This window comes from Morone saxatilis, unplaced genomic scaffold, assembly GCF_004916995.1.
Source record: "Morone saxatilis isolate NCDOM2014 unplaced genomic scaffold, NCSU_SB_2.0 Contig3, whole genome shotgun sequence".
Taxonomy (NCBI): domain Eukaryota; kingdom Metazoa; phylum Chordata; class Actinopteri; family Moronidae; genus Morone; species Morone saxatilis.
Genome location: NW_023339873.1, coordinates 19774264 through 19794606, shown reverse-complemented (window position 1 = coordinate 19794606; position 20343 = coordinate 19774264). Strand labels below are relative to the sequence as shown.

Genomic DNA, 20343 nt, shown 5'->3' with positions numbered 1-20343 from the left:
CCTTTTATGTATTTGTTTATTTTATAATCTCTACCAAGTCAGCATTTAATTATTGTTTTGCAAAAATAATAAAAAAGAACCAGTTTGTTTAAGCCCCCATTTTCACAAATTAAAGCTAACTATGCTCAGTCGGTACTCAGATCAAATATTCTAAATCCCCTGGACTGTCTGGCTTCTTCCATGCAATACCACATCCTTATAAGTTAGGATACTGAAAATAAGATAAATTAATCAAATCAGATGTTTGTTTATTTATTGCAATTTGCAAATGACACAACATTTAGGCCTTTTGTGCTGCCGCCCCACGTCTGTGGAATGCCCTCCCTGACACCCTGAAGGCACCACAATCCCATCTGACTGTTTTTAAAAAGGATCTTAAAGAACATTTCTTTTTAGCAAAGCTTTTGGTCCCTTTTAGATGTTTTTATTTTTTATTTCTTTTTCTCCTTTTCTTATATTATTTTTAAAACTGCTTTTTTTCCTAACCTGTAGCACTTTGAGATCCTCTGATGAAAAGGGCATCTATAAATAAAATGTATTATTATTATTAACAATGTAAATCAAACATAACATGTTTGGCAATAGAAAATATTGATCTTGAATTACTTTTTAAAGCAGGCCTAATAAGAGTTGGGAAAGTAAAGATGGACTAAACTCGTGACAGATGATTTTTGAGTGTGAATTTTATATTAGGCTACTTTAATTGTGGTAATACTAAACTACTAAATCTAATTGGGTCTCAACAGCTCAACAACCATTTGCCCAGTAGCCTATTACATTTTTAATTTAATTAAAATTCTGACATTATTTATTTAATTTTACCAGCAGGCTATTAACTATCATTGTGGAAAAGAGAGAGTGTGATTCCAACTAACGGTTAACTTGAATACTAACATCAACTGTTTTCATACAATTTATCTTTAGCTGAATTTGACTTTATCAAATCCAGATAATGTTAAATATTTTACACTTTACACACAGACAGGAGGGGGGTGGGGGGGGGATTGCTGAAGAAAAACGTCTTCTCGGTCTGCGCGTCCCCGCGTGCAGGTGTACTGCTGGGCGATTGGCGCGGATCCTGACGCGCGTTCCCGAGCTGCCATCTCCTCTGGTCAGTCCCTTGTAATGACTGATGACTGCCTTATTCTCAGTTTTTGCCTTTTAAAATCGGTAAATATTAGCGTTCTCTGCCGTTATTAAGGACATTTTCACTTCAGCTTTTTGAGCAGTATGTTCTGCCCGGCTGTGGCACTGATACAGCTGTTTGTAACTACTTTAAATCTGCCAACTTTTGATCGGTTTTCTAGGTAACGTTACTTGCTCAACTCTAGTTCATTCCCTGATATCAAAAGGGACGTCCGCGGAGGTGAGGACGTTAAAGTCAAATTTAACTTCAACAGCCGCCACTGTTGTTTATATAACAGTAAACTTTAATCTAACTTTAGATTAAATTATTTTTTTGTTTATCAAGCCATAGCTAGTTTGTTAAAGTTAGCATAGCTTTGTAAACGCTGGAAGCTGTCAGCTATTTTGCCAGGCGGCTGACAGCTAGCTTAGCATCCAGTCATCATTAAGCTGTTAGTGGGTGGAAGTCCGGTTAAACTTAATGATGTAATAGAAGCAATATGAAGGAACTTCCTCAAGTATTTGATGTTATTTGTACATTTTTCACCCTCATACCTCTCTGTTTGCTCTCAGAGCACACTACAGATGCCCTAAAGTGCAGCATGATGAAGCATACACACCGGTGGTGCCAGACCCCCCCCTCAGTGACTGTCCGGGTCAGACCCAACAGTTCACACTCCCTCCAGATCAGAAGAGGCCTCCGGCTCAAAAGAACCAGCGGCCAGGACGCCCAGGGCCCGGCAGGGAAAAGCCAGCCGAGCCAGCGCCGGGAGCAGATGTATTATGCCAAAATGACCATTCCCCCAACTATTGTCATCCAGCGGCAAGAAATGGCATCATTCTTTAGACTTTTTGGTGAATAAATAGCCCCAATAAAAACAATCATCACAGTGATGGATCTTACTTTGAAACTTTGAAAGAATGAGGAATATTTGATATGCAATAATAATGTTTGGTTGCAGATGATGACCTGATCCAGGACTTCTTGTGGATGGACTGTTGCTGTAAAATGACTGACAAGGTAAATTGTTGTTGGAAATATTTAGGTGAAATTAAGCCTGTCTGAAGCCCTATGATGCCTCTCACCCCAACTTTTCTCTCCAATTCATCAGTACCTCCTAGCCATGACCTTTGTGTACTTCAAAAGAGCCAGCTTCACTATTGCTGAATACAGCAGGAAGAATTTATTCATTGCACTGTAAGTTTCAAACTTTCTTTTGAATCTTGTTTTTCCCCATATAACATGAAGGTTGTGTGCCACAAGACCTCAATTTGCAACGTCTCTAGGTATCTTGCCAACACCATGGAGGAAGATGAGGAGGAGAGCAAGTATGAGATTTTTCCATGGGCACTGGGCAAGAACTGGAGGAAGCAGTTTCCGCGCTTCCTCAAGCAGCGAGACAAGCTGTGGGCTCGCATTGAGTACAGAGCTGCTGTCAGCAGGCGCTGTTGCGAAGAGGTACACACAACTGTGATTGCCTCAGGAGACAGATAAATTGTGTTTCTCATGTTCTTGTTGCACAGCGTGTTGTAACCATTGCTTTGGTTTCATGCTAGACGCTCCATCTTTGTTGTGTTTTTTCTGTCTCCCTATCTCTGTCCCTCCAGGTGATGGCCATCGTGCCCTCTCACTTTGTGTGGCAGCGGGAGCGGTCAGAGCACCACAGCGGCGCCCAGCGGCAGTACGGCGACCAAGACCATGCTCGTTTTCCCCGCGGGCCCTTGGCTTCCCCGGTCTCCTGCGCCCTCTGTAACCACGGCACCAGGTTAGATCAGGGCCCAGGCTCCTCTTACCCCTCCAGAGGCTCTTCTGCACAGAACCCTGCCTTTCCACACCCATTCACCCCCACACTGAGCTTGGAGACCACCCCACCTAGGGCCGCAGCCTCTCGCAGGAAGGTGGTGGAGACTAAAATCCAGGCACAGCATTCTTCCTGCTGCTGCGTTGAGGAGGTTCCTAGTAGGTATCACTAAAACAGGTGTGCTGGCTAAATCTCATTTTTAAATCAGTGTCAAATCTGGACATACTCACATCCTTGATACAGCTCGCCCAGTTATGACCTTAGGTCATGTTCCTTAAAAGTACCGTGATCGTCCCACAGCGTCCTCTACACAAACCTTAGGAGAAAAATAAAAAAAACAACAACACATAGACACAGTCTATTGAAAATTGGATTTAAATGTTGGTTTTCCTCCAGGGACTATGTGACCAAATAATGTACTATAGTGTGTAGGACTTAGTGGCAGATTACAGTCCCCTCGCCTCACCCTCCCCTTCAGAGCATGTAGGAGAAACTACGGTGGCCACAAAACTCACAAAAAATTGCCCCATGTAAAGCCAGTGTTTGGTTTGTCTGTTCTGGGCTACCGTAGAAATGGCATTTCAATAAGTCAGGTGATTATACACTAATGAAAACATACCTAGGCTATAGAATAGATCCTCCTAAATGTGACACACTGGACCTTTCAATGCACAGAACTATACAGAGTGCTGAGGTCACAAACGGGGCAAACCCTGATCTGGGCCCCATCTGATGACTGTGAAATCATATCAGTGATCGTACATTAGCAGTTAGCTCCTAACCCCTTGTATTATAGAAGGCTAAGGCTGCCTTAAGCCACAAACTACACGTTGCTCCGAGGATTGATATTTCTTTTGTATTATTCATGGTGCATGTGTTGTTTGCCACACACTTACATACAACAGGCCTAATAGCCGGGTGAAAAGATGACAGTGGCAGTCACTGTTGATGCAGTAGGCGTATTCAATAAATCACTGCTGGATTTTAGGTTTAATGTGAATATAAGCAGCCTGGAACTGCGGCTACATTAATCAAAGCTCACTTTCACTGAACTGACTGTGTGGATTGTGGGTAGAGGTGCTTTAGCTGGATTACACCTGGAAGGTTTTCCACAAAGCAGGATTAGAAAGTGAAAGTGGAAAAGATGGCACTGTATCCCAGTGATACCCACTTCAGTTTGAAAAGAAGCTTGAATATTAGGTTTAGGAGTAGGATTTATTTTATCACATTGAGGACTCCTAGTAATACAATTTCATGAGATATTATGTGTGACTTTTCAAAGCCAGTGTCCTCTGGAACACATCTGTGTACTCAGTAGTAACACTGAAATGAAGCTCTTTTTTCCCCCACAAGTTTCTCGCAGTGTTTTTATAGACTTGTACAAAATAAAACATTAAACTTCAAGGGAAAAGAGCAGAGGTGCTATTTCACATAGCAAATGGCTTTTCCTGGGGGAAACCCTGCACTGTAAAGGTTCAGTAATTTCCTTGTAAGTTTGAAACTACCCTGACAGGATTGGACAGAAACAGGATAGCTCACTTGTATTAAACTACATTTTCCTCTCTTCCCTCTGTGTTAGGGGATGAGTCTTCCTGTGGGTCCACATACGACACCTCCATGGACTGGATCAGTGAGGAGTAGAGCGTCACACCCTCTTTGTACTGACCCGGCTGCTGTCTCCTCTTTAATAGCACTGTAACTCTGAACGTGTAACTCACTAGTTGGCGTGTAGCTCCTCTCGTGTGAACATGGTGCTGACCCAGCATTAACTGGTCAGGACCATGTGAACCATTTAAGTGACTGTAAGTAGCTGCAGCAATGAGCTAATCCATGCAGTAAGATTTATGTGGCACACAAAGTATTGTAATGGGTATTTAACTTGCACTGAGTTGTTGATATTTATTTATTTATTTATTTATGTTATTTATGTACTGAAGCACTTGTTTGATGACCACTTATTCACAGACGGTAAAATATGGAAATGAATTGAAGTTTATGATGTTTACATGTCTTTCACATACTGGGTGTGTTTTTACTAGTGCCTGTGTCATGAGCCAACACTGCCTCTTGAGTTTTGAATAAAGACTTCAACTTTGGCTTCTTGACATTCTTTATTGCCAGCTGCTTTTATGCACCGAACTTTGATTATAGGAGTGGAGAAGGTACATCTTTGTGCCTCAGGCCTTGCAGTCTGCCTTTGTTTCACTTTACATGCAGGCAATTACTGTATATATTTACATAATTGATCCCTATTCACAGAGCCAATTTCTATAAATCTACTGATAAACAATTATCATACATCATCATATTATGAGGGATTTGGGGCTTGGCATTTAGAAGGTAGACATTTTATTAAAATACATACACAAAATAAACCAAAATTAACAGTTTGAACTCAACAGTATACAGTAATGAGATCATTTGGTTGATACTGTATGTAACAATCATTTTTCCTCATTTTCAAGGTTCCTTACGGGGAGGGCAGCTACTGTACACACTTCCTCAGTTTCACCAGGAATGCTAAAAAAGGAGAAGCAGACAATGAGTATTTATTGTAACATTGTTGATAGAGCGCTACACCGGGAGTACAACTGCAGTAATATCTGACCTGTGTGGCTCATCTGTTCAGGATGAGGTCTGGCAATGTAGGGAACACTCCCGAAGGCCGGCTGTCTCTCTGTGCTCATCTCTTCTGAAATATAATAATATAAAACAACTTCAACTGAAGGCAATGCTCAGAAACATCAACATTTATCACAAATAAATACGAGCACGGTGGTCCAATCACCTTTGTCCGATGTCTCATCCCCTCCCCCCTGGTCTTCGTCCATGATCGGGGCTTTCCTGATGCAGAACCTCCCGCTTTTCTGGATTGCCGGAGCTACCAACCAATCTCGGACTGGAACCTCGATGATGCGTTCACACAGCAAAGGGAGCGCCAAACATCGAAGCCCTTCCAGCAGGTCGATGACCTGTGTTACACTGTGTGACAGAGGGACAGTCAGAGGGCAGGAAAGTCTGTTCTGCTGCAACATTACAGCCCAGTCTCAACTATAATATATAAAATATTCATCAGTTTTGCAAAGAAGTGACCGCAACCTGTAAATCTCTTCAAACTACAACCAGTCAGTTTGGTTGCCCTGCAAAACCTCATGCCCCCGTACCCGTGCCTCTCCACAGCGTTAGCCTTTTCAAAACCCCGGCCCCTCTCCACTTGTCTTCTCTAAAACGACCCTCCAGCGCTCTGCAGCCCCGGGGCAGAGGGCCCCAGGCTTCAGAGGCAGCTGAAGGGGGGGGGCTATTTCTTGACTGGGAGCAGTAACTTCCTGGATTCTTTTGTTGTCACTATGAGGTGGGACGTTAAATTTTTGGACAAACTAGCTGTTCCCCCCCCCCGTTTGCAGTCTTTGTGCTAAGCTACGATAACCATCTCCTGTCTATAGCTTCACAGTGAGTGCCAGATATGAGAGCGAGAGAGTTACGGTGACAGTTTAACAGCAGAGATACACACTTGGCGAGGTAGACGGCACATACAGCTCCAGAGTGCAGATGTGGAATCACAGTGGGTAAAGCCAGGTGGGGGTTGATCAGGTCAAGGGAAACCTGCAACAGACACAATCCATCCAATGAATGAGCGGGTGTCACAGAATCAAATTCCCACGGTCTTAATACACGTGACCAGCTGTTGTATTGTTGCACAGTTGTGGTGTGTAGTGTCGGACTCTGTTTCCAAATGGCTCTGTGTTTAAGCCAGACACTGACCGCGTGGAATCCCCGACCGGCGAGGAGCGAGGAAGCATTGCAGAGGTCGGAGTTGTGAAACTGGACGTTGTCGGGCCACTCCTCCCCTCGTCGCAGACTCCATGACGCCCTCCAGCGTCTGTAGTTCAGCACGGCGTTTTTGTGGTGGTCCTCCCTGATCTCCAAACTCAGCACGCTGCCTTTAGAGCCCACTGTGGAAAACAAGAACATATGGTGGAACGTCAATTGTAGCCTGCAGGAATCCACTGCATATATGATCTGTTTGAACATGCTTTTGTGACATTAAGTCAGCAGAAAAGAGGAAAGTGAGAAAACATGACACTTCACCTCTGCCACTGTCATCACAGACACAGTATCTGTTCTTTAAATACAGCATGGAAATGATTTTAACGCTTTTTAAAGGGGACTGTCAATCATTTTTCAGCGTACAGGTTCTGACTGAAATTGCGCTGTAAACCTGATCATCTTTAATTGTTCATGTAATGTATGTTTTGTGCTCATTTAATCAGTTTTTGTTTTTTTTACGTCAACTTTTTAGCTTATTTTACTATTATTTCATTGACTAAAAGAAACTGTATAAGAATAATGATTCTGTTTACAGGTTTCACAATCTTCACTGTTAATCTGCCATCTACAGTCTAATAACCACATGTTATCAGATGGGGAACCCTGAGGCTACATCTTATCTAATACAGGTCTGTGGCCTGACGTGTATCAATTTGGGTGGAGAACATTTGATGTTTATCAAGATATGGAAAATTATGAAAGTCATCACAGTAATTGTTCAAAACTGTTTCCTCTGTTTTGCAATGAGTCAGAAAGCATGTGCGACACAAAAACAATAACAACTAACAACTAATATTTAAGTAGAAATACTGGTTTACTGCTCAGCCCTATGTGTTACGATTATGAATAATTGCAATATGTCGTAAATTACTTATAATATTAAACATCAAGCTGTTTGTAACCAGCAGCAGCTGGGACATGAGAGTGTTAAAGCTCTGTGTGTCTAAACTGGAACTCTTTGCTTCATTTTCAATCTTAATGGAAGAACTCCAAAGTGAGAGAGCGTGATGGGTGCAGACCTGCTCTGGACAGGAACAGAGACATGGCCCCGGACCCCGAGCCTGAATCCAACACGCAGTCTCCCTCTGTGACGTCCATCATCATTAGCATGGTATTTGCATCCTGGTAAGAGAGAAACAAACACACAATATCTGTGAGAAGAACTAACGATCAATACAGGACTATGACACACAAACAAACACTGTACCTTAGGGTAGGCGATGGCTGGCCCCCTCTTCATGAACAGCACGTAATCCTCCAGACTGGCCCGACGTATGAAGATGGGAACCCCCCTGAGTGTCCTCAGGAAGCAGCCTGCGGGGTGCCCGGCTATGTAATCATGCGGGATGAACCCCCAGTTGCCATGCAGACGTGTGCCCTTCTGAAGCTTGAACATCTTCCTGTACTCCACCCGCCTGTTCTTGCGATACTCAGCGACGAGCAGCTCCCCGAACACGAGCAGGCTCTCCCCAGGAAGAGTGGGTGGTGATATCAAACTTTTTTCCTTGTAATATGCTTCGTTTAACGCGGTTTCTGAAGTGTCCGGCTCCACAGCTGCATCTGATGCATGATGGGTCTCTGAGTCATCCTTTTTAGGGATTGCCGAGTGCCCACTTTCCTCTACCTGGGTGCTTGTGTCATCTGCAGGCTCTTGCAGGTTCTGCTCCCTCAGCTGCATCACCTCAGGGGTCAGGGCATCCTGGGGCAGCAGGCCACTGATCCTCTCCAGGGGGGACAGGGGTCGCCTCCTTCTGGACAGCAGCGTTTGCCTGGAAGTCAGTCTGGTGCTCAAGGGTGAAGAGTCTGCGTTGTCTCCCTCATTCTTGTTACATTTAATCGAACTCGCTGCAAAAGTTCTTACGTCCCTCCTACATTTAAGGAGTTTTACAAGTAAGCCCCTGTTACTGAGATGTCTTTGACTGAATGTTCTGATCCTCACCAGTCTGTGCATAAACACAAGTCCAGCCAAGGGCATTTGCACAGCCATTATATCAGATTATGACACAATATATGAACTGAAAGTAAAGGCTATGTCCTTTGAATCCAGTTCACCAAGCAGTGAATCATAACCAGCTGGAACCTGAGAAAAGTTGGTTAATACAATATGAATATCTGCGAAATAAACAACTCAAATGTGAATAGAGCAGTAGACCTGCTTCCACTTACAGTATCCATTTACAGTCTAACAACTCGCGTTCCTCGTTCCTCTTCACCCGGATGTATTTACAGTGACAGGGGGTCACCATGCTGGCTGGAAACAAGACACACGTGAAGGACGTCATAACTGAGCGACCGGTGTAGTAATTTAGGTCCACCAGCAGAGGGCGATATCATAATGACACATTTTCTTATATTTAGCTCTTATGTGAAGCTCAAATAGGCAGAACACAGTAGAATTCAGCAGTCCTGCAGTGGGAGTGTGTCTTTGTTATTACATTTTCTGTCCCATAACTGGGAATACACTGCCCACTATTTGTTATACAGGAGCCACATGAGGGTCAGTGCCCACTTTGAAATACATAGCACACTATATATTTCAAAGTGGGAAACATACTATTTATTGTGGATAACAACCTCAAACGGCGCCAAATGTGTAAATCGATTTGTGTCTTCCCCTGGAGGAAATTGTGACTTCATAAAATATGTAAATGTAGCATGGCTTGGGTTATGTAAAATGCAAATATGAAGTGAATTTGACATCAAAATCACCCAATATAGTTGTTCGGTTCATTGTATTATTCTACTTATGGATTTAATAGAGAACTTCATTTGTTGTTGCTGCGTTCAAGTTCTCTAAAAAGTCGTAATTGTATTTTGGAATCCACATTTACAACCCAGTGGGATATCCAACAAAGTGTTGCAGAGACAACCACCTATTAATTGTATTATTTATTTGTAGCTGTAAAACTAATGGGAATACTTGAGCTGCGGTGTCAGTTGTTTTGTCAGTTTTGCTGTTGCTTTTCGAGTGAAAGTAGAAACAAGCATCGACCAGTTGTAAATTGTGATATTTACAGCTGCTACTGTGGCAGCTGCTTCCCTATCAACGTCGTCTGGTGATGCTCTCAATCAGAAGGCAGTAATGCAAAGTTAAAAAAGGATGCCAACTGTCGTAAAACCTAAAAAAAAATCGCTGTTAACGAGAACACTTGAAGGCAGCATGAATCAAGCTCGTTGTTGTCTGGTAGCAGCCAATGGGAGGGCGGTGCTCCTGACGCGCTAACGCGCATGTCCTCAGAGGGGCACACGTGGTTTGTGTAAACCACGCACGCAGACTCAAGCAGTGCTTCAGAAATGGCGGCCGATGGTGGCAGCTCTTCGCTGCAGCTACCCTGCGTTTTTTCACCCAAATCACGACAGTACTTAGCATTGTGTGCCCAGGATGGCAGACTTCGCATTTGGAACACAGATAGTAAAACACTTCACCAAGAATATGTGCCTTCAGCCCACTTGAGTGCCACTTGTATCTGCATATCCTGGGGACCATGCCGGACAGTCAAGGTACGTACTGCTGCTGTGGAATTCCCTGCTGTTAGCACTGTAGCTAGCGAGGCCTTAGCAGGTCTGTCTGTGATGGAGGTTCCTATAGAAGTGCACATATTTAAACAGGAAAATTGTCGCTATTCACAAAGAAAAGAGCTTAGAATACTTGAAGACCCAGTTTTGTGTTAATTCAGACGCTTTCCTCTATCTGACAGACTTGATTAACAGGGCTGCCACGTTAGCCGTTAGCTAGCTTTCAGCAGCTGCGCAGGACGCACATGTTAGTCCCACATGGTAGTCTAGAAAACACGGACAATGTCTTAATTATGTATTTCAGGGTGAACTAACTCTAAAGAGTACGTAAAGGAGCCACACTATTCCGACCAATTGTTTTACCCTGTGTTTGGACCGTCAGTACTGCAAATAAAGTCGTTATTTAAGTTAGCACTAGCACATCAAAGCTTCAGAAGCGTGAGCCACCATGACACTTCTAGAAAGAGAGATTCAGAAAGTTTTAACCAATTTATTAACCGTTCACAACAAGGCAAAGTGTTTAGTTTGACACAAATGCAAACACTGAAACTTTATTAAGCTTTTAAAAACAGTTTGGAGCGTGTATATTGTGAACATATTTCCCACAAATAGTGTCTGCTTACTTTACCAGCCATTAGGTTGTTCAGCAAGCTAACTTTAAACAATCGATGATTAGTAGCCAAAGACAGCATTTGCTTCTATCTGCTGTCAGTATGCTGGTGTAGACTGTCAAACCGGGTAGTGGTAATAGACTGAGAGTTTAACATGAGTGACGGTACAGCCTCCCATATAGTGAACTGAGCCCGTCTCATATATTTGTGTCATTATTTGTACATTTTACTCAATATTACAAATGTGCTGTCTTTCAGGAGGGACCTCAGAGGAAGAAGAGGAAATCGGAGGCAGGGCAGGTGGAGGAGAAGGCAGACCTGTTGGCAATGGGCACAGCGGCGGGTAGCGTGCTTATCTACAGTACAGCAAAGGGAGCCCTGCACTGTACCCTGGTGAGTCTGAGATTCAACACACTGTGGACATCCTGGCTTGTATACCATATCCTATAGAGGAGAAATCAAACGTAAGATGCTAAGAGTGCATTTTTTTTTTTCATACTGTGAAAGTTACTTCATACGTTTCCCTAAATGATGCCTTGGCATGTGGAGAACAGGAAATGAATTTCTATGAATAAAGATATTTTTGTGAAAGTAAAACACATTAAATGTAAGTATTGCATTAGCATTCAGTTTTTAATATCAGGATAATTGGTTTACCACTGCTAACTAATGTTTTCTGTCTCTGCCAGGATGGAGGCCATAGTGGGGGAGTAAATTGTGTTCAGTGGCACCCTGAAGACACTTTATTGTACAGCGGCTCAGATGATACAAACATTGTAGAGTGGGACCTGCAGACGGGCAAGGCGAGGAGGTGAGTATCTAGTTTGTTAGTAGAAATACAATGTTATTAAAAAATTAATACGAGAAAGAATGTGTCCAGAACTGACTAAACCAAAACACATTTGCTATATTGAGTCACATTATTATTATTATTATTAAGTTTAAAATCCAAATGTAATGCTCTTAGATTTATAAAGAGAAATATCTCACATGAAGCAAGAGCTGCAGTCTGTAGTAGAACCATGTGAAATAGGAAAGAAAGTGGGTCTGTTTTGAGTTTATCACACTTTAAACCACTGAACTTGTTTTCTATTTAATCCGTCTCAGACTGTCATGATGTGTTCTTGAAAGAACATTGTTTCCACGAATACATATCTTATGCCCCTTTTGCACTTTATTGTGATTTACTCTATAGCCGGGGCTCTCCTCTGTTGGTCCTGTTTAAACTGCTAAAACACACAGTCCAGTCATGGTTGTGCACTTTTGTTACAGAGTGTGCCTTTTTGATCACAAATGATCTTTGACATGTACAGATACAGGCTTGCAGAGAGCATAGCAACCAGACAGCATCTAAGTTTCATTTTGGCTGTTATTACAGATGGCTGGATGATGCCTTATGAAGCTTTGGCTCTTCGTTTCTACTTGTGCTAAAAGAGATTCTAAGATTCTATGGCTATGTATCTGTGCAATAGAAGTCTAAGAAGCCTGTGTGTAATAAAATCTGTAATACCTTTTGTTTTAATGTTGCATTAAATGTAAATATTATTGTACGCTGTTAGTTAAATAATTAATAAATGCATGCTTCATAAAGCCTAAATATAGAATATTTCTGCTGACACGAAATATGACTGTACTTTTTTGTTGCAGTTTAGGCCCAGTGTCACTGTGGGCTCTTAAGCCCTAACATTATGGTTGATATTTATGCAACATTATACAGTGAAATGCAACATTAATTAAATCAAATAATTGCTTTTATCCCATTATTTGGTATAAGTGGAAATATTTTCATACTTAAGATTATGATTTTCTAGTGTTTATCACTAATATGCCGGTCACATTATGCTGCCATACTTGTCAAACCTAACGAAACACTTTGAGGCAGCAGTGATGTTTGAAGCCGAGGACGTCATCAGTAGGGCTGCACGATATAATACTGTGATTCATGATTATGTGGTAATGAAATTTTTGCATAAATGGAATTTTCACCCAAAAAAAGGATTAACATGATGATGTAAAATGTTTGCAGCTGTATCAAACAAATGTTTTCTTAAATCTCGAGAATAAGATTTGTAGCAGCATCTCTGAAGAACTACAGTACTTCAGTATAATGCTGTTTTGTCACACATTTTACCTTTATCAAAACAGTACAGCTCAATAAATAGCTAAATATGTGGCCTTTGTTGCTCTTTGTGTAATAACATATGACACTAGTGGAAATCCTTATTTTTCCTTATTTTATGCAATAACATCTCCACCAATCGCACATATCTGTGTACGATATCTGTGGATAGAGGGATGTCAGCATGGAGCTATTGTCACAGAAATTTAAGAACAGAACTTGGGTGACCCTGTTCATCCCAATCACATTCCAACAGCCAGGACCAAAGCATCTCTACTAACTTAAATCACTGGTTTTATATGAAGGTTGTGGGAAATAGCCATGTCAGATTGGCTGTCCTTTAAGATCATATGAAGTAACTCAATCTGATTTCATCGTTAAACCAACCTGAAACTGTCTCTTACCAAACCCGTATCCCTCAGTGAAGCATGGTAGACAGTGTTATGGTCCCTGTAATGAATGGACTCTCTTACTTTTTTTGCACCTTGACTACTTAGCAGTAAAAGTATTGATTCTAAAAAGACAACAATTCCAAGCTTATAAGTAAATCTAACAAAGGTGAGTAGTGGTTCAGTGTAAAGAAACGTTGTTTAAAGTCGTGTAAATGTGATGTGCAGGAGGTGTACTTCTGTAAGGGGCAGTAGGTGAAAATCCTCCCAGGAGAGGAACAGGCTGGCTGTAAGAAACCTTTTTATGCAGTCAGTTCTGCAGAATGGAGGGCCATAAGTTGTGGATTGAGTTCATCCATACACGAAGGGATATCTGCTTTGATAGAGCAAAGGATGTCTTATTATGGCATATTGTTGCAGCCTTCAAATGGCACACGTTATTGCTTTGCTCTTATTGTCTCTGCTTCTCCTCACGTAGAAAAGACAGTTTAAAAGAGCCTAATGTGGATGCAACCTAATGCTTCAAATAGCCGGCTCTACCACATAAGTCAGGACCTGGCACCTCGCTCACAAGCACTAAAATACATCAACGAGCCATATCACTGAAGGTTCTAGAATAATGCATTTAGTATCACTGTATTTCATCATAAACACCCTTTCTCCAGTGACTGATTCAGTAGTGGCACCGTCGGTGGGTACAATCATGGGCAGTAATGTCTCTATGAATCCTCACTTGATGCTCACTAAAGCCCATTTGTGGTCCACAAAATGGTTTGGAGAGTGGTGTGAGTGTTTTGGACTTTTTGTACTGCTATCAAGTCGAGTGGAATAGTAAATAGTTTGCTGTTGAATGTAGCTGTAAAGTTTCAGGCTCTTCACATATAAAAAAGAGCTTAATAATAATAAAACATAATGGAGGAAGTGGTGTTTGGATCTGACAATGGAGGACAAAACAAGTCCGTTGGATGCTCTACATCTGGTTTAATAATGTCATCAAGAGAGGAAATAGAATCCCATAAAAACAAAGTTAGAAGATAAACCTTCACCAAAATACATAGACATCACCAACAGTCATTGTCTCTTTGTTTGTGCACAGTAAGTGGAAGGCGGACCGTGCAGCAGTGACCAGTCTGTGTGTGAGCCCTGATGGCAAACTCCTGCTTTCAGCTGGTCAGATTATTAAGATGTGGGACCTGGACACCAAGGAGGTTTACAGGGTGAGTATCTTGTCTACACAGCTGCTTTCTATTCATATTTGTCATTCAAAATGAATTGGTTTAATAGACTAGACTTAGACTTAGACTTCTAAGTCATTAATTGTATGAAGTCCCTTTTTAAATGTGTTTTTGGGAAAAACTTTATTGATCATGCTATAACACTACACAATGAAACCAACAAGAGACCAATACTGATTTTCTTTCATATCTTTCGTACCTTTTTTGCGAGTTTGGAAGTAAATTACACTCATAGTGCTCATAGAAAGTCTTAAGTTTCACCAGTTGAAACCTGCAGAAACCCTGTTTATGAGATCAAGGATAACTATTATGGGTTTTCATGTAAATATACTGGAAGCCACACTCTTAAATAAATTGGTCCTACTAGTTATTCAAAGTAGTTAAAAATCATGCCAACAAGCCATTCAGGCCTTTCAGAAAAAGAATTACTCTTCTAAAACAGTCAAACATGGGCCTGGTTTTTCAAGCAGAATATCCTCAACTGTACTGCTGATGGTCATTGTTCTCTCTGCAGAAGTTCACAGGCCACTCCACAGCTGTGACGACCCTGCGCTTTGCCACCACGCGACCCCCCGACAGCAATGGTCTCTATTTCCTGTCTGGTGCTGCACACGATCGACTTCTCAGTGTTTGGTGAGTGCGCACGTAACAGCCAGAGCTCATTACACGTCCTTTAACATGTTCTGCTGTTGTCTGGCTTTTATTGCTGATCATATTTTCATGCAGCTGACATGAAGTTATCTCACTGTAGGCAAGTACGAGAGGACGGAAAGGACAAGAACTCAGTGGTTTCCTTCACACTGACGGACGAGCCACAACACATTGACCTCGTCACGTCCAACAGCAAGGAAGAGGTCAGAGTGGAGCAATGTCTATTACTGCAATGAGGCATTGATTTGTACTGAACTGTATGTTAAGCTCTATGAATCAAATAACTGTTCATCAAAGCTGTTACAACGTGGCAAAATGATGGTTAATAGTAACTCTGAACTAAGCATATGGGTGCAGCTATTGAAATGGCCACTGTGAATATGCATCCATGTTTATTTGGGATTTAAAGATGCTTTAATGTGGTGTAATTATGTTGGAGCTCCACAGACTATTAATGTTTACATTACCTATTTACCATATGCAAATGTTGTTTGTGGTGTTTTTGTTTTGCACAGGCGCTGAGGCTGGCAGTGGTGTGTAAAGATGGGCAGCTGCATCTCTTTGAGCACTTTTTAAATGGGTAAGGCCTTAAAACACTACATACTGTACTAGACAACATATGGCAGTGAAAGATAACTATATGAAACATTTGGGCACTTAGTAAAAGCAATTAATTTGTTTTGTATCAGACAGTTTGTATTCCAATTTTAAGTTTTGATTTGTTCTCTCCTGAGGTTGTCCATCACTAAAACAAAACTTTTTATTCTAATTTAGCAGCGTCACAGCTGAAAGGGTGGGTGCTCTTCTCTGACAGCTCAACTCTAAACTGCACTATTAAGACAGCTGTATTTTTTGATGCAGAGCAAATCCATGAATACTGAAAGTAATTTTAATATTTGTTTATTCATATTTGTTGAGACACACTTGGTATTTGCGCCCCCTAATGGCTGATGGAGGGCATTGCCAGCAGCAGACACTAATAAGAAATATTGACCCCTCGTTCTCTGCAGGAATTCAAAATTTGGATTTTCTGGATTGTTGAATAATAAATGTCATCTAAAACATTTCATTCACTGTTCTATACTCGCTGTGCTCATGGCCTGTCTAAACATCTGTCCCCACAGGCCCTGTAAGAAGCCCTTGTCACCTTCGTGCACGGTGCAGATGTCTGACACAAAGGACTCCCCAGTGCCCATCCCACTGCTGGCTGCTGCCCTCGGAGTTGATACGCGGACTGTGATGCTGGCCTACGGCAACCACCTACAGCCAGTCATGGAGAAAGTGGTATGTGTTTCACTACTAGGGTTACAAACCATGACCTTTTGCTTGGACAGCCATGTTTTGTACAGCTGATAAGATAGAGGTTCTTCTGCATATGGTCTCTACAGAGACGGTCTATGTTCTTGCACTGTATAAGCAACAGGACAAAAACAATCCCATTTCCAGGAAGTCTAGGTTGAAACATGTTTCTGACTTGTATTCCACATGTTGGATAATAAGCTTTCCTGTTATTGGATCACTACAGTACCAAACGATCTGTTCTCATTGGGTTATTTCCAAACATGTTTTTGTTCTATTATATTTGGACTAAAATGGAGTTTTAGTGAGAAGCAAGTAAGATTCATGGTGACATTAAGGTTTGACAATTTGGGTGCACGGCTACTAAATGAATCACAGGAAATAGTGCTGTGATTAAATACAGTAATACTACATGCTTGACAACATGTAGTATTATGGGAGTTTTTTCCACTTGTGTTCAGGTTTTACTCTAAATAGAATACATTCCTAATTCTTTTTGGTGAATTGTTACGTAAAGGCTGTTCACCAGCTTTGTTAGCATCAGAGGAAGAATGGAAAAATCTGTGTTGATCACACTCTCGATCTACCTTCCTCTCATCTGTACAGGAGATCAACACAGCAGAGAGACACATCTGTTTGACCCGGGATGTTCAGACCAGCTTGTCTCTTTCCATGGAAACCGCTGTTTCCAAGGTAACAATCAAGTTTTATCTTCTTTCATAAGAGTCAAGAATACCAGTGTATTCCTGCCATGTTGTCTAGACTGTATAGAACCTTATTTGCCAATGTGTCCACTGTAGCTATTTTCAAACTGTGACTGAAGATGATAATCTGAGATCTGTTGCCCATTCCAGGTGAAAACTCCAATTGTCAACACCAAGAGCAGAGTGTTGGTCCCAGGGCTTCCTGGTCATCAAGCCCCAGTCAAGGGAGCCTCACAGGGATCAGAGAAGAGGAAAAAAGACACAGACACCAAAGAGGTGGGTTCAGTGTCATCAACAAGAAGTGGCTCACTCTGGTTCTCATTCTGCTGGCTTTTTGGTACAGTCCAAACAACTTGAGGAGCCAGAACTGTTTGCACCACGGTGTTGGTACTAATCATACACCAATCTTAAAAAGCCAGATATAAAGAGGACACTGTTTTTAACTGTAAGAGCAGTGTGTTTGCTGACAGTATACTGTGTCTGCATCAGTTCCCTCTTTTTATATTGCAGTTGTTGGACACATCATTCATTTACTTAATTGCCGGACCAAGTCTAATATTGCCACTTGGCTTTTCTTGCTTTCAGACAGGTTTTATGTGATGTGGTATTAAACCTGGGTAAATTGGACGGATAAATTTGGTGTGTGTGAACAGGTGTCAGCCATTTCCAGTTGACCGAAAACATCTCTGTTCTCTTGTAGATGTCGATAGCGGAGCGACTCGGTGAAATTGATCTGTCTTCAGTCTCCATCGAGAAGGGAGGCCCTAAAGGGACAGCCTCTTTACAGACGGACAATTTTGCAGTGCTGCTGGTGCAGGGCCTGGAGAGCAGCGATGCAAGCATCCTAAATGTAAGTGTTCTTCTCAGTCTGTGCTCTGAAATAAAACATTCAGTGCAGTTTGATGAAAAACCAAAGTGAATTTCCCAAGTTTGTTTTACTACCAGTAAAAAGTTTAATTGTTTTGGTTGTGAGGATTTTAACCCTAACTGCAAAGGTCTTCCATAAGATCAAACTTTTAGTTTTAAGAGTTATGCGATTTGACATGCTGATCTACTGTAGTAGTAAACATAAACCTCTACTTGAAATTTGTCGCACAACTTGTCGTTTTTCCCTCCTACAGAAAGTTTTCCAGACCCGTAAAGAGATGGTGATAAAGAAAACAGTGGCTCGGTTACCTCTTCCTGCTGTTTTACCTTTGGTGGAAGAGGTGAGCATCAGTTTTCTATGCATTGTGCAAACCACTCCATATTCCTGTGGCGTGTCAGTAGTATTTTTTGGTTATCGTTGAGACACCAGTTACTGTTAGTAGAGACTACCAGATCTTCTGTCACACTATAAGGATTCTAAGTGAAGTAGAGCTGCAACCATTAGTAATTATTCTTGCGATAATGCCTAAAAAAGTTTTCAGCCTCTCAAATGTGGTGCCTTCCTGCTGTTGTTTAACATTGTATTAAACAGAATATCTTTGGGTTTTTAAATGACAAAACAGGACATCTAAAGACCTCATGTTGGACTTTGAGGAACTGGGGTGGCTGTTTTTATTACTATTTTGACACTTTACAGACCAAACAATGAATGGAATAATTTAGAAATTATTGGGCAGATGAGAATAATTGTTAGTTGCAACCCTAAAGTGCAATTGTGGCATTAACTTGTTGCAGCAGTTTTTTAATCGGTGCTTCATCTCTCTTTCTGTAGATCACAAAGAGACTCCAAGGGCATCCTTTTACGTAAGTTGAAGCTTAGCAGATCAACTCTAATCATGTAATTGGCTTATTGGCTGTTTGTTCACATCAGACATCAGTAACTAATGGTGCTGCTTTCTGCTTTCCATTAAAAACCCTATCATGTGGATATTTACAGTCAGGCATTTGTGGTTCCCACTTGACAGCATATCCATTTGTTCCTTCCTACAGGGCAGTTTTAATGGTACGGTGGCTCAAGGCTGTACTCATGCACCACACATCATACCTGGCATCGGTGAGTTCACTTTACCAACATCACATTCTGTCTTTACTGCTGACTTAAAGCCACCTGATTGTTGATGCTTGTTTGACTTTTACTCCGTAGCGCCTTCTGTACAGACGCACACTTTAAGCTCTCCAAGGTCCAAACAATGTGTATGTGATTCCCCTCAGCAACAAAAGCATATAAACCCACACAACACAATGCATACCGCGTCCCTTTGACGACATTCACCTTTAATCTTTAGATCTACAGTCATTACCTCCATCACACAGCAGAGATTATGTGACTGTCCCCAACCGTTTGGCAATATGTGACCAGAATATCATAGCCAGCAGCTGCACACCTTTTACTGTGCACTATGATGCTTAGAAGAGGAAACCTATTGAAAAGCCTTTATCATAGTACCGTCAGATGGCTAACATTCAGATCTTCAAATTACACATCCCCTGACCGGTAAGGTTATACAGACAGAGCATTTGCTCTTCAAACGGAACCCAGGACATTTCTACTCAACCTACTATAAGGTATTGTCCACAATTTTAATGTGAGGTTAGGTCTCCATCAATATGAAAGCAATAGTTAATGAGGGAGACGAGACCTTGGCCGAGGACTGCTCATCGATTGCTGTCTTGTTTGTTTTCTGCTGCTCAAATGTTTTTACCTTTAACTGATCCATCTGTGTATCCAACAGCTGCCAGACCTGGTTACCCAGCTAGGAGTCCTTTATCACATGATTGAGAGCAGAGTGAAGATGTTCCACAAGCTAACAAAGCTGCATGGGAAACTGTATCTCCTAATGACACAGGTAGGCATCGTCATGTTCAAACATAAGCACTCTCTTTGCCTTGAATTGTTTTTAAATGTCTGGACTGTGACTTAGTATGTGAAGTATGAATTGGGTAGTAGGGGTTGTTTAGATCCACTGCCTAATGATGTTTTAGTGCCCATAGTGCAAAATGTCCTCTGAGCTTACTGTTAGAAACTCGACTGTGAACTAGTTATAAAACATCAGCTGTGTGCTGAGAGGAAGGTTGCATTTAGATACTGAAATTAGGGACTGTCAGTAGAGAGTGGCATATAGGGGGAATTGTATCA

General features: G+C 41.7%; 3 protein-coding genes across 6 annotated transcripts in view; 2 read left to right on the top strand and 1 right to left on the bottom strand.

Moving 5' to 3' along the window:
* The first annotated feature begins 1706 nt into the window (after positions 1-1706).
* On the top strand, positions 1707-4989 carry spdya (speedy/RINGO cell cycle regulator family member A). Its single transcript, XM_035674718.1, has 6 exons — positions 1707-1980; positions 2088-2146; positions 2238-2323; positions 2413-2584; positions 2734-3085; positions 4507-4989. Exons 1-6 carry the CDS (start codon positions 1728-1730, stop codon positions 4566-4568), a joined length of 984 nt encoding a protein of 327 aa, XP_035530611.1. The 5' UTR covers positions 1707-1727; the 3' UTR covers positions 4569-4989.
* On the bottom strand, positions 4989-9022 carry trmt61b (tRNA methyltransferase 61B). 4 transcript variants are annotated; one of them, XM_035674716.1, is made up of 8 exons: positions 8922-9022; positions 7963-8835; positions 7775-7877; positions 6690-6880; positions 6439-6530; positions 5716-5909; positions 5536-5616; positions 4989-5447 (listed from the first exon to the last, which is right to left on the bottom strand). In XM_035674716.1, exons 2-8 carry the CDS (start codon positions 8740-8742, stop codon positions 5413-5415), a joined length of 1476 nt encoding a protein of 491 aa, XP_035530609.1. In that variant the 5' UTR covers positions 8743-8835; positions 8922-9022; the 3' UTR covers positions 4989-5412. The 4 variants fall into 4 exon arrangements, with proteins under 4 accessions (XP_035530609.1, XP_035530610.1, XP_035530608.1 ...); XM_035674717.1 differs by having other exon boundaries at positions 5536-5619; positions 7963-8623; positions 8922-9011; XM_035674714.1 differs by having other exon boundaries at positions 5005-5447; positions 5536-5619.
* Positions 9023-10020: 998 nt separating this feature from the next.
* The window catches only part of wdr43 (WD repeat domain 43), a gene marked incomplete in the record, with an annotated part of 14826 nt that continues 4503 nt past the window's right edge, over positions 10021-20343 (top strand). The window contains 15 exon segments of the mRNA XM_035674204.1: positions 10021-10256; positions 11141-11275; positions 11572-11693; positions 14487-14607; positions 15140-15258; positions 15377-15479; positions 15792-15856; positions 16401-16560; positions 17182-17268; positions 17430-17555; positions 17980-18129; positions 18401-18487; positions 18979-19010; positions 19197-19260; positions 19940-20053. Coding sequence (XP_035530097.1) covers positions 10050-10256; positions 11141-11275; positions 11572-11693; positions 14487-14607; positions 15140-15258; positions 15377-15479; positions 15792-15856; positions 16401-16560; positions 17182-17268; positions 17430-17555; positions 17980-18129; positions 18401-18487; positions 18979-19010; positions 19197-19260; positions 19940-20053 — 1692 coding nt within the window.

Bases quoted from the DNA above. Each gene is read 5' to 3' on its own strand.
- spdya (XM_035674718.1), top strand. From the start codon at position 1,728: ATGATGAAGCATACACACCGGTGGTGCCAGACCCCCCCCTCAGTGACT. The intron at 1,981-2,087 runs GTGAATAAATAG...GTTTGGTTGCAG, and splicing joins ATCATTCTTTAGACTTTTTG to ATGATGACCTGATCCAGGAC. The intron at 2,147-2,237 runs GTAAATTGTTGT...CCAATTCATCAG, and splicing joins GCTGTAAAATGACTGACAAG to TACCTCCTAGCCATGACCTT.
- trmt61b (XM_035674714.1), bottom strand. From the start codon at position 8,742: ATGGCTGTGCAAATGCCCTTGGCTGGACTTGTGTTTATGCACAGACTG. The intron at 5,910-6,438 runs GTGTGTATCTCT...TCTGTCACACAG, and splicing joins TGTGCCGTCTACCTCGCCAA to TGTAACACAGGTCATCGACC. The intron at 5,448-5,535 runs GTCAGATATTAC...CTCCTTTTTTAG, and splicing joins TGAACAGATGAGCCACACAG to CATTCCTGGTGAAACTGAGG.